Raw genomic sequence first — 13,030 nt, forward strand, 5'->3', positions numbered from 1 at the left:
TCTGACACTGCAGTGCCACTCCTAGATGGGCCAGGTGTTTGTGCCGGCCACTTGGGTCGCTTAGCTTAGTCATCCAGCGACCTCGGTGCAAATTTTAGGACTAAAAATAATATTGTGAGGTGTTCAGAATAGACTGGAAACGAGTGGAAATTATGGTTATTGAGGTTAATAATACTATAGGATCAAAATTACCCCCAAATTCTATGATTTAAGCTGTTTTTGAGTTTTTGTTTTTTAAAAACACCCGAATCCAAAACACACCTGAATCTGACAAAATAATTTTAAGGGAGGTTTTGCCAAAGCGCGTCCGAATCCAAAACACGGCCGCGGAACCGAATCCAAAACCAAAACACAAAACCCAAAAAATTTCCGGTGCACATCTCTAGTATGAAGTTGCAGATATCTGTTTGCTTTACTGAACTGGTCTACAGTGGGAATGGAGACTCCCATTTCATTGTATAGGGAAAAAGAAAAGAGGTTTAATTTAATGTCATTTATTTTTAATATAATTTAATGTAATAAAAGGGAGTGCTAACATTCTACAAGAAATGGGAAATCTATCTGGGCTCACTTGATGAGCACTTCTAGGCACTTTTATTGTAGGTCTTTGAAAACATTGATTAGGACCTGCTAAGAAACATGAAAAGCATTAATTAAATTAATTGAGTATAGATTGTTTTGTTACAGTATGTACTGTTACATTGTGTTTCTTTGATTAATAATGCTTTTTTAATTTTCTTTTTTTATGGCATGTTCTTTGTATTATGTATGCAGTATTGTAAAATGTAATAAAACGTACTACAAAAGGTAATTGCATTGCAATACCAATTAAATATGTATATAGTCATCTGGTGGCAGGGTTATATTGCTGCCTATGAACAGTGTTTCAATGTTAGCGTTGCAGCAATTAAAACGGCTGCACCCAATTAAAGGAGCACTAAACCAAAACGTAAAGTTGATTCATATTGAAAATATACTCCTAACATTCAGAAATGCATAGGTTAAAGATTTAGAATATTAATATCCTACTGTACGAGTGTGTAGTCAAGTGTGTTAATAGTAGAGAAAATGATTTTCTTGTGTACCAGATTGCTGATTGGAAGCAATCAGGCTCTGATCTGGTTATTTCAGACATTTTTATTCTCACTTATAGAAAACGTCAATAAACACAATGGCTCTGATGCAGAACTGCACGCAGTGCTGATGATGGAGTTCAGCAATTTTTTTCCCCACACGCATCAGGGGTGGAGCTATAGCGCAGTATGATGGCTTTTATACAAACATATCCCCAATCTACTAGCCAGTGTAAGAAACAGACTATCCGTTTACTTGCTAGTACACATAGCAGATGGACACTCTGGTGGATTTTATACTGTATAGATCCCAATATGGTAAATCCCACTTAGCACCATTTATCACCATGTGTCTCAATGACAACAGCACCTTTGTGCATACACTCTGTGTAATGCATACACTGTCAAAGTTTTTAGGGAGTTTCAGCATTGTGTGAGACTCAGGCCTATTGTGCATTCTGCCAAGCGTGGTACAGATCACTACTTTCTCTATATAAATTCAGTGACCTGGTATTGCCGCAGATTTACCTGCACAAATCTTTTTTGTTTTGTTTTGTTTTGTGTCATGTATGATTTATTCTGTATGTAAATCCCAGACGCTGCTATTGTTACTATAATCAGAGCTCTGGACAAGACCTTGTTTCTCTGCTTTCTCTATGGACTCCAGAACAGGTTACTAAAAGGAAGCGAGGACTTATCGAGAAGTATACCATCTCGGTGTACAGTAATGTTGCATTATCGCACACCAGCAGATGAGCCTAGATCAGTTTATTTCTGATTTGTGCATTATTATATAAACTTCTCAGTCTTGAGCTACCTCACACTATGTGGGCACTATCCCATTGCTAACAGACTGGGTAACATGAAAAAAAGTACATGGTATTCTGAATTCTTTTTATTTACTGGCCGTTGTGTATCTAGAAGGACCAACCATTGTAACAACTAATTTGTAAAACACCTTGGTTACTCCCTAGCCTGGGACAGGCTTATGCCAAGCTATACCAGGGTAGGGTATGTGTTGTACTGTTGTTATATTAGCACTTCCTGCTTTTTAGACAACCTGTGTGTGTCGGTGAATCATACTGTGCATAAAACTAACAAGAAAAATAAATAATTAGAAACAGTGGAATGCGTCAGAAATAGTCTACCAAAATTAGCAGTGAGCATTTCAATAACAATCATAGAAGTTGCTCCACATACCAGTATGTTATATTAAAGCAGGCACCAAATGTACAGTTCTTCAAATGGTATCCAGTTAGGAAGCAGGCTGTCAAGATTCCGACGCATTTTTATCATTGGGATGCTGCAGTCGACATTCTGATGACTGACATTCCGTCCGCTGACATATCGATCCCAACCCCTTCAGAATGTGTGGATCAAAAAATATATTGAAGTTAGTTACAATATATATACTGTAGTTGCAAAGTGTACCTCCTAACTTGTGATTGGGAGGATGGGAACATGTGGTATGGCCACATCACTGAGGGGCAAGACTACATCACAGAGTGAGTGTGATGGATACTCTGTGACATGCTAGGCTGGCCCGTATACCCCTCTAGTCTGCACCAAGCACTCTGTCACTGGCATGCACATCTGCCACTAGTGCACAATTGACTTGTTCTAGTGGTGGTGAATAGGGCAAACCTCCCATGATAATGTTGTCCTTTATCGTGACGGCGAGGCACAGTACAGAAATCTGGTCAGTTGGTAGGTCGGTAGTGATAGGAACTCTGTTGTACATTAACAATAAATAAAGGTATAACAATTCTTCAAAGAGAGCAATAAGTTATACTGTTAGATCTTCTTACATAGAGAGTAAATGTAAATGCTGCTTAAGAATGAAATCTAGCTTACATAGAAATAGTATTGTACAGTTGTCTACAAATTTGTATACCAGAAATTGAAAATAGTAGAATTATGAAGTTGTCGTTATATTGCACGGATAAGAACATTCTGAAAAGTTTCACCATTGTCAATGACAAGAATGGTATAGTACTATATAGTTTTTCATGCATGTGTTACATCCAATATTAAAATCAAGGCCTTTTGCTTGTAACGCCTTCACACTGAGACCAGAAACCGACCTTGACATTTAGGTTACTGAACAACAGAAATTAATTATGTGAATGTGTCATACAATACTGTACAAAATGATCCCATGAGAATTATGGGGGTCATTCTGAGTTGATTGCTCGCTAGCTGTTTTTAGCAGCCATGCAAACGCTAAGACGCCTCCCACTGGGAGTGTATTTTAGCTTAGCAGAAGTGTGAACAAAAGGATCGCAGAGCGGCTACAAAAAAAAATTTGTGCAGTTTGAGTAGCTCCAGACCTACTCAGCGCTAGCGATCACTTCAAACTGTTCAGTTCCTGTTTTGACATCCCGAACACGCCCTGGGTTCGCCCAGCCACGCCTGCGTTTTTCCTCACATGCCTGCGTTTTTTCTAACACTCCCTGAAAACGGTCAATTGACACCCAGAAACGCCCACTTCATGTCAATCACTCTGCGGCCAGCAGTGCGACTGAAATGCTTCGCTAGACCTTGTGTAAAAATACATCGGCCATTGTGAAAGTACGTCGCGCACTGCGCCGCATACGCATGCTCAGAAGTGCCGTTTTTTTCCCTTAATCGTAGCGCAGCGAACATTGGGGGTAATTCCAAGTTGATCGCAGCAGGAAATTTTTTAGCAGTTGGGCAAAATCATGTGCACTACAGGGGAGGCAGATATAACATTTGCAGAGAGAGTTAGTTGCCGTTGCAGACCCGGGTCTGGCACATGGGCAAAGTACAGAACATCGGCACTTTGCACGATGTGTCGCAGGTCCGTCGGGACCTGAATAGGCCCACTTGTAAAAAAGCATCAAAAGTTTTAAACATTGGTGAAACCATATTAATATGTGATTTGCTCAACTTCTTAATGATGCAGCTGGAATATTTCAAAACTGATGGTGATTGCTGTAGGAATAGTGGTATAGGTAGGAGGAATGATGGCCCTACATTGAGCTAGTTAAACTGCAGTGCTCCCAAATGGCTAAGCTAAATTACTTTAAAACAAGTTCAAATGAAGATTTTTTTTATACATTTTGAATAAAAATAGAAGTACTCACAGTTCCTATTGAATTTGTTTCCATCAATTTATATATATATACACTGCTCAAAAATAAATAAAGGGAACACTAAAATAACACATCCTAGATCTGAATGAATGAAATATACTTATTAAATACTTTGTTCTTTACATAGTTGAATGTGCTGACAACAAAATCACACAAAAATTATCAATGGAAATCAAATTTATTAACCCATGGAGGTCTGGATTTGGAGTCACCCTCAATATTAAAGTGGAAAAACACACTACAGGCTGATCCAACTTTGATGTAATGTCCTTAAAACAAGTAAAAATGAGGCTCAGTAGTGTGTGTGGCCTCCACGTGCCTGTATGACCTCCCTACAACCCACACAAGTGGCTCAGGTAGTGCAGCTCATCCAGGATGGCACATCAATGCGAGCTGTGGCAAGAAGGTTTGCTCTGTCTGTCAGCGTAGTGTCCAGAGCATGGAGGCGCTACCAGGAGACAGGCCAGTACATCAGGAGATGTGGAGGAGGCCGTAGGAGGGCAGCAACCCAGCAGCAGGACCGCTACCTCCGCCTTGGTGCAAGGAGGAACAGGAGGAACACTGCCAGAGCCCTGCAAAATGACCTCCAGAAAGCCACAAATGTGCATGTGTCTACTCAAACGATCAGAAACAGACTCCATGAGGGTGGTATGAGGGCCCAACATCCACAGGTGGGGGTTGTGCTTACAGCCCAACACCGTGCAGGACGTTTGGCATTTGCCAGAGAACACCAAGATTGGCAAATTCGCCACTGGTGCCCTGTGCTCTTCACAAATGAAAGCAGGTTCTCACTGAGCACATGTGACAGACGTGACAGTCTGGAGACGCCAAGGAGAACGTTCTGCTGCCTGCAACATCCTCCAGCATGACCGGTTTGGCAGTGGGTCAGGAATGGTGTGGGGTGGCATTTCTTTGGGGGGCCGCACAGCCCTCCATGTGCTCACCAGAGGTAGCCTGACTGCCATTAGGTACCGAGATGAGATCCTCAGACCCCTTGTGAGACCATATGCTGGTGCGGTTGGCTCTGGGTTCCTCCTAATGCAAGACAATGCTAGACCTCATGTGGCTGGAGTGTGTCAGCAGTTCCTGCAAGATGAAGGCATTGATGCTATGGACTGGCCCACCCGTTCCCCAGACCTGAATCCAATTGAGCACATCTGGGACATCATGTCTCGCTCCATCCACCAAAGCCACGTTGCACCACAGACTGTCCAGGAGTTGGTGGATGCTTTAGTCCATGTCTGGGAGGAGATCCCTCAGGAGACCATCCGCCACCTCATCAGGAGCATGCCCAGGCATTGTAGGGAGGTCATACAGGCACGTGGAGGCCACACACACTACTGAGCCTCATTTTTACTTGTTTTAAGGACATTACATCAAAGTTGGATCAGCCTGTAGTGTGTTTTTCCACTTTAATATTGAGGGTGACTCCAAATCCAGACCTCCATGGGTTAATAAATTTGATTTCCATTGATAATTTTGTGTGATTTTGTTGTCAGCACATTCAACTATGTAAAGAACAAAGTATTTAATAAGAATATTTCATTCATTCAGATCTACTGTAGGATGTGTTATTTTAGTGTTCCCTTTATTTTTTTGAGCAGTGTATATATATATATATATATATATATATATATATATATATAAAAGAACAACTGTGACCGGCACTCCTACAGCAAGAGATAGATACCCGGGTGCCTTCCCGTGGCACTACAAGGCCCAGCAAACAGAACAATGTAATGGGCGGCACTCCAATGGATTTTAAGAAATCATACAGCTCACCAATCCATCTTCGTTCAATGTTTCAGGTGCCTTTATTTACACCTTTCGTCAGGATACAAAATGACAAAACAAACATACCTTATATAACACCCAGCGTGTAAGACACGCCACGCACCTCCTGCTTCCGGCCCTCGGCGCCGACGTCATAAACGCCGTCCCCTACTATGACGTAGAGAGTGGGCGGGATGGTTGCCATAACACAGAGCTTCAGACGCATAGCGTACTGCTCCAGCAAGCCGATCTAACCCCGCCTAATGGGCGGGGCGGTTGTCATAGCGACCTGCTCAACACACCGCCTGCACGCCGGGCTGCCAGAGCACGGGGCCCGTGGCCTTCCTTGTGTGAGAACGCCGCTGTATGCGGCGAATCAATCCCCATGTAGCACTGATGGATCTGAGTGACGTCACACTCAGTCCAGATCGCTCCAATGGGAATAACAAAGTGAGAAACTCAAACCCACACCAAACACCAGCACCAGAGGGGACAAGATATAGAAATAATTAGATTAGAATAGTTACTCCACCGTGGCAGTGTATACTATACTATGGCCCAACCAGGGCCGGTGCTAGGGTTTTCGGCGCCCACCTGCAAACTATAAATTTGCGCCCTCCCATATTCCTTTGGGGCGCGCCGGTAAAAGGGGTGTGGTCTCACAAGTAAGGGGCATGGCCACACAGTAGTACCCCAATTTAAAATTACGCCACAATGTAGCACAATCTTATTAATCTTATACGTAATGCCCCACCCGTAGTAGTGGCGTCCTTATATGTAATGCACCCGAGTAGCAGTAGCATCCTTATACATAATGCCCCCCCCAGTAGTAGTAGCATCCTTATACATAATGCCCCCCCAGTAGTCGTAGCATCCTTATACATAATGCCCCCCCGTAGTAGTAGTGTCCTTATACATAATGCCCCCCCAGTAGTAGTAGCATCTTTATACATAATGCACCCACAGTAGTAGTAGTGTCCTTATACGTAGTGCACCCCCAGTAGTAGACGCGTCCTTATACGTAATACCCCCCATTAGTAGTAGCGTCCTTATACGTAGTGCACCCCCAGTAGTAGAAGCGTCCTGATACGTAATTCCTCCCTAGAAGTAGTAGCGTCCTTATACGTAATGCCCCCCCAGTAGTAGTAGCGTCCTTATACGTAATTCCCCCCTAGAAGTAGAAGCGTCCTTATACGTATTGCCCCCCCCCAGTAGTAGCATTCTTATACGTAGTGCACCCCCAGTAGTAGTAGCGTCCTTATAAGTAATGTCTCCCCAGTAGTAGTAGCGTCCTTATACGTAATGCCCTCCCAGTAGTAGTAGCAATCTTATACGTAATGCACCCCCAGTAGTAGTACCGTCCTTATACATAATGCCTCCCGCAGTAGTAGCATCCTTATACGTAATGCCCTCCCCCCAGTAGTAGTAGCATTGTTATACGTAATGCCCTCCTAGTAATAGTAGTGTCCTTATACATAATGCCCCCAAGTAGTAGTATCGTCCTTATACGTAATGCCCCACCCAGTAGTAGAAGCGTCCTTATACGTAATTCCCCCCTAGAAGTAGTAGTGTCCTTATACGTAATGCCCCCCCCAGTAGTAGTAGCATCCTTATACGTAGTGCACCCCCAGTAGTAGTAGCGTCCTTATACGTAATGCCCTCCCAGTAGTAGTAGCGTTCTTATAAGTAATGCCCCACCCAGTAGTAGAAGCGTCCTTATACGTAATTCCCCCTAGAAGTAGTAGTGTCCTTATACGTAATGCCCCCCCCAGTAGTAGTAGCATCCTTATACGTAGTGCACCCCCAGTAGTAGTAGCGTCCTTATACGTAATGCCCTCCCAGTAGTAGTAGCGTTCTTATAAGTAATGCGCCCCCAGTAGTAGTACCGTCCTTATACATAATGCCCCCCGAGGAAGTAGCATCCTTATACGTAATGCCCTCCCCCCAGTAGTAGTAGCACTGTTATACGTAATGCCCTCCCAGTAATAGTAGCGTCCTTATACATAATGCCCCCAAGTAGTAGTATCATCCTTATACGTAATGCCCCCCCAGTAGCAGTAGCGTCCTTATACGTAGTGCACCCCAGTAGTAGTATCGTCCTTATACGTAATGCCCCCCCAGTAGTAGTAGCGTCCTTATACGTAGTGCACCCCAGTAGTATCGTCCTTATACGTAATGGCCCCAGTAGTAGTAGAGTCTTTACACGTAATGGCCCCCCCTGTAGTAGCGTTGTGACACGTAATGCCCCCCTGTAGTAATAACGTCCTTATACGTAATGCCCCCCAGTAGTAGTAGCATCCTTATATGTAATGCCCCCATCAGTAGTAGTAGCGTCCTTATACGTAATGCCCCCCACAGTAGTAGTAGCGTCCTTACATGTAATGCCCCTCCGTAGTAGCGTTGTTATACGTAATGCCCCCCCCCAGTAGTGGCGTCCATAAAGTGAGTGCACAGACATACCTCACACACACACACACACACACACACACACACACACACACACACACACACACACACACACACTTCTCTCTCACCCTCCACTTACCTAATCCAGTCTCCCTCTGTACAGCAGCCAGGTCCATGTAGCTCCGCCCCTTCTGTGCTGTTTAGCCACGCCCCCTTCCATCCCATGTAGCTCCGCTTCCTTATGTTCCGTACTCGGCGCTGTCACACAGATGAGGGGAGGGAGGAGGCGTTTCATGCTGCAGGTGCCCGCTGCCAGTGCCTGTCATACAGTGACTGACACAGCACTGGCAGCAGCAGCAGCAGGAGGGGGGACAGGACGGCGCAGCAGGGAAGGGATGGTTGAGTCTTGATTCTAGCATCTACCGGGAAGGTATGCAGAGCAGGGGAAGCGCCTATCCGTCCCAGCGCCTCCCTGCACTGCATCCCTTCGCTGAGCGGGTAGCACCGGGCCTGGGCCCAACCACAGCATGCAAAGCATGACATAAACAGGTGGTTGCCATTCAGATCTGAATAGGAATTCTATACATAAGATATAATATATATGGGGCCATATCCATAAACATGGAACCAAGGTGGCATATATGGTTAAATATTATAGTAACCCGGACCATGCCACATGAGCATGATATCCAGACTAGAGACCCAAGATAATTCGACAAAAAATTCAAATTACTAATCCTTATGGCAACCACTAGAGGCATATGGACACATTGGAGCAAACAGAGAGAGCAAAAATGCAGATAAACGTGGACAAAATGTAACTATTCTAATCTAATTATTTCTATATCTTGTCCCCTCTGGTGCTGGTGTTTGGTGTGGGTTTGAGTTTCTGACTTTGTTATTCCCATTGGAGCGATCTGGACTAATTGTGTGACGTCGCTCAGATCCATCAGTGCTACATGGGGATTGATTCGCCGCATACAGCTGCGTTTTCACACAAGGAAGGCCACGGGCCCCGTGCTCTGGCAGCCCGGCGTGCAGGCGGTTTGTTGAGCAGGTCGCTATGACAACCGCCCTGCCCATTAGGCGAGGTTAGAGCGGCTTGCTGGAGCAGTACGCTATGCGTCTGAAGCTCGGTGTTATGGCAACCATCCCGCCCACTCTCTACGTCATAGTAGGGGACGGCGTTTATGACGTCGGCGCTGGGGGCCGGAAGCAGGAGGTGCGTGGCGTGTCTTACACGCTGGGTGTTATATAAGGTATGTTTGTTTTGTCATTTTGTATCCTGACAAAAGGTGTAAATAAAGGCACCTGAAACGTTGAACGAAGATGGCTTGGTGAGCTGTATGATTTCTTAAAATCCATTGGAGTGCCGCCCATTACATTGTTCTATATATATATATATATATATATATATATATTTTAAAACAAAAAGTAACCTTTTATCTGCGCTATACCACTAGTCTCAAACCACTAAGAAATACCCTCTGTCAGACGGGGTATGAAGAGTAGATATGAAAAGGAAAAAGATTCTAGTGGGAGCCAATACGCCTTTAGAATAACTATGTTTAAAAGCTTTTATTCATACACAAACAGACGACATTTACAACTTAAACATTCGTCTTAGGTACAAATTACTAAAATTTCAGTAAAATGATGTAACAATCTTAAATAAACACATATTTCTATTGATGTGAGGAGTTTACAATCAGGTGATCACAATCAGAAATTTAAAGAGATATATCTCCAACCAGATGCTTGTGGTGAAGGCTTTATGAATCCGAAATCGCAAAACCCAACGCGTTTCGTCCGTTAGGACTTCATCAGGGGTTAACAATCAGATCTTATAATAGATTGGATTACCACTGATTATGAATGGTTAGGGTTCTCAAAGTTACATCCAATCACAAGTATGTTTTCAATTAATATGGTATCTAAATAGATTTCATCATAACAGAAAATGACAATTTAGGTTGGAGTTAGATGATGTTATATTCCCTAATCTCATCAGGGATAATGGAACTCTATAGTCCACCTCGGCTTCAATTGGTATCACCAAAGAGGACTTAAATACATTCCCAATCCTGAACAACACTGCTCCTTTTTACTGGGACATGCACCACCTCACAGGATCACAAGAAAGCACAGTCTATACAAGGCATATGGGGAATGCAAATAGAAAATTGACCAGTGCTAATAAATATATTTCTATTTTTATATTTTTTACGCGGTCAAACCACATTTTGCCATTAGTACATCTGATCCCGCCCATAGGCACACACATATACACTTATATACATACTGTCACACACAAAACACATTCATATGATATACAGTACAGTCACACATGCAGGATATACAAATACAGTTACACACATACACACATACTGTATATACAGTCACATACATACATAGTTACACACTTATCCACATACATAGTCACACACTAATACACACATAAATACAGTACATACTTATACAGTACACACACACAAACATACATACATACATAGTCACACACATACAGTACATAAATGCAGTCACAGACACACATACATACATACATACATACATACAGACAGACTATATAGTGCCCCGTCCCCCCCTTCAAATCACAGACAGGGTACACTCACTGCATGTACTTAGTAGCTACTTGTCCTCTCCCCCTCTCCTCCATGCTGCTGTGCTGCCTGGCACTGACTGAGAGCAGTGTAGCCCCGCCCCCCCTGCTTCCACTCCCCCCCCCATCCTTAATCTGGCTCAGACTGTACCTGGTGACTGCCTGTTACTGATGGCGCTGGTGTCCAATGGCGCCACACCACACTAGTGAACAATCAAATTTAAAATAAACTTCAGCTCCCAATAGCCTTTGCTGCCGAGAGCTCCCACCAACAAGGGCAGCTGGGAGCTGTAGTTCATGTCGAGTCTGTTTACAAGTGAAATGTGGTGCGCTGCTGCCGGATACTGGTGCTGGCACTAACAGACAGTCACCAAGTCTGACAGTACTACTTGATTCTACCCCCTGGCCGCTGATGACCCTCTCCTTGCCTGGCGCCCTTTGCCAGTGCCATTCTGGCCAATGGGTAGATACGCCTCTGGCCGTGTGGGTTGGTATGCCTGGGGGGTAGGGGAAGCTGTTTAGTAATGTAGAAAAGTTTGTCAAGCCCTGTATATGTATATACATTTATATATCTTTTTTAGAAATATAAGAAAACATGATTTTCACAATCTAGGAGAAGAGACAAGAACATTTTAAGTTTCTAAATGACCGCAATGAAACATTTTGTAACAAAGGAAACAGTTTGCTGTTCTGCTTGGTGAAAAGACATGCAATCAGAGTTATTGTACATTTCTTCTAAACAATCAGCTGCTTTGCAATTGTATGCTCTGTGCAGTATGTAATCTAACATGCAGGCACACTGAATTTTTGTCCATTTATGAGCTTTCCCTGCAGTTAGACCATGGCCTCTGACTCATAAAGCACACTTTGTAATAGCATTTTATGGGTAGCTAGGTCCTACTCAGGTCCTCTCCTTTCAATCATTTCATTCCCTGTGAGTTAAGTAATATCCTTTTGAATGATAGCTGTACATTTGTTGGGTGTTATATAATTCCCTGAGGAGTGTGAGCAAGAAAAGTGCTTATAATTCCTTCTTTGTCTTCTTACACTTCAGTATTGGACAGATTACTATTTACAGTGGAACGTGTCTGAATACCCTGGGGTCAAAAATGTGCGTTTTCCCGAAGGACAAATTTGGAAGCCAGATATCCTTCTATATAACAGGTATGTGTTTAGTTTGAAGAAATGAGAAATTCTTTATACATTTATAGCTATAACCAATGAAATGCATTTATTGGGCTTTAATAGATTCATATAAATAGTTGTCAATTTGCTGGTAATAAAAAAACTATTTATTACAGAATAATTCTGCGCTTAGTGGTGTATTACCAGGCGGAAATCTAGCAGTCGGTGTTGGCGAGCCCCCTTTGTAGCCTAGAGGTGAGGATAAAGCCATTCCTCCCACTTTGCCCTTCTGAGAATGGGTGGATCTGGCATAAAAGGTGCCTTATCGTGCATACTCCAGGTTCTTGTTCATACGCTGAATAGCAGAGTGGGGGTATAAATAACACCTTGCCAAACCCCACAGTTTAGTTTTCTATGTTACAGCCTGGTTATTTTCAAGTAAAGGGCTATTTGAACATATCTATCTATCTATCTATCTATCTATCTATCTATCTATCTATCTATCTATCTATCTATCTATCTAATATATACAATTCTAATAAATATATATATATATTATATATATATATATGTGTGTGTGTGTGTGTGTGTGTGTGTGTGTGTGTGTGTGTATATATATATATATATATATATATAACCCAAAGTCCAACAATATGGAGGTGCACTCATCAGGTTCAAACAGTCAACGGTTCTGGTTTATTCATAACAGCTTTATTGCAGTGTATATTCGGCTCAATTAGTCGACGTTTCGATCCTAATTCGTGGATCTTTCTCAAGACAAGCTTCGATTTTTATACAGTTTTTGAAAGCATCATACATTGATTACTACAAAAGACAAAAGACAATAGATAGAGTAATTCTCTTAAAGGAACAAACACAAAACATATATATATATATATAGACTGCCACACTCCACC

At 42.9% G+C, this 13,030-nt stretch overlaps 1 protein-coding gene across 1 annotated transcript in view; it reads left to right on the forward strand.

Annotated features, from left to right (window-relative positions):
- The window catches only part of LOC134932109 (neuronal acetylcholine receptor subunit alpha-7), a 575,925-nt gene that overhangs the window by 337,268 nt on the left and 225,627 nt on the right, over positions 1–13,030 (forward strand). The window contains exon 4 of the mRNA XM_063926192.1: positions 12,043–12,152. Within this exon, the coding sequence (XP_063782262.1) occupies positions 12,043–12,152 (110 nt within the window). The remainder of the gene's footprint in view (positions 1–12,042; positions 12,153–13,030) is intronic.

This window comes from Pseudophryne corroboree, chromosome 6 (assembly GCF_028390025.1).
Source record: "Pseudophryne corroboree isolate aPseCor3 chromosome 6, aPseCor3.hap2, whole genome shotgun sequence".
Taxonomy (NCBI): domain Eukaryota; kingdom Metazoa; phylum Chordata; class Amphibia; order Anura; family Myobatrachidae; genus Pseudophryne; species Pseudophryne corroboree.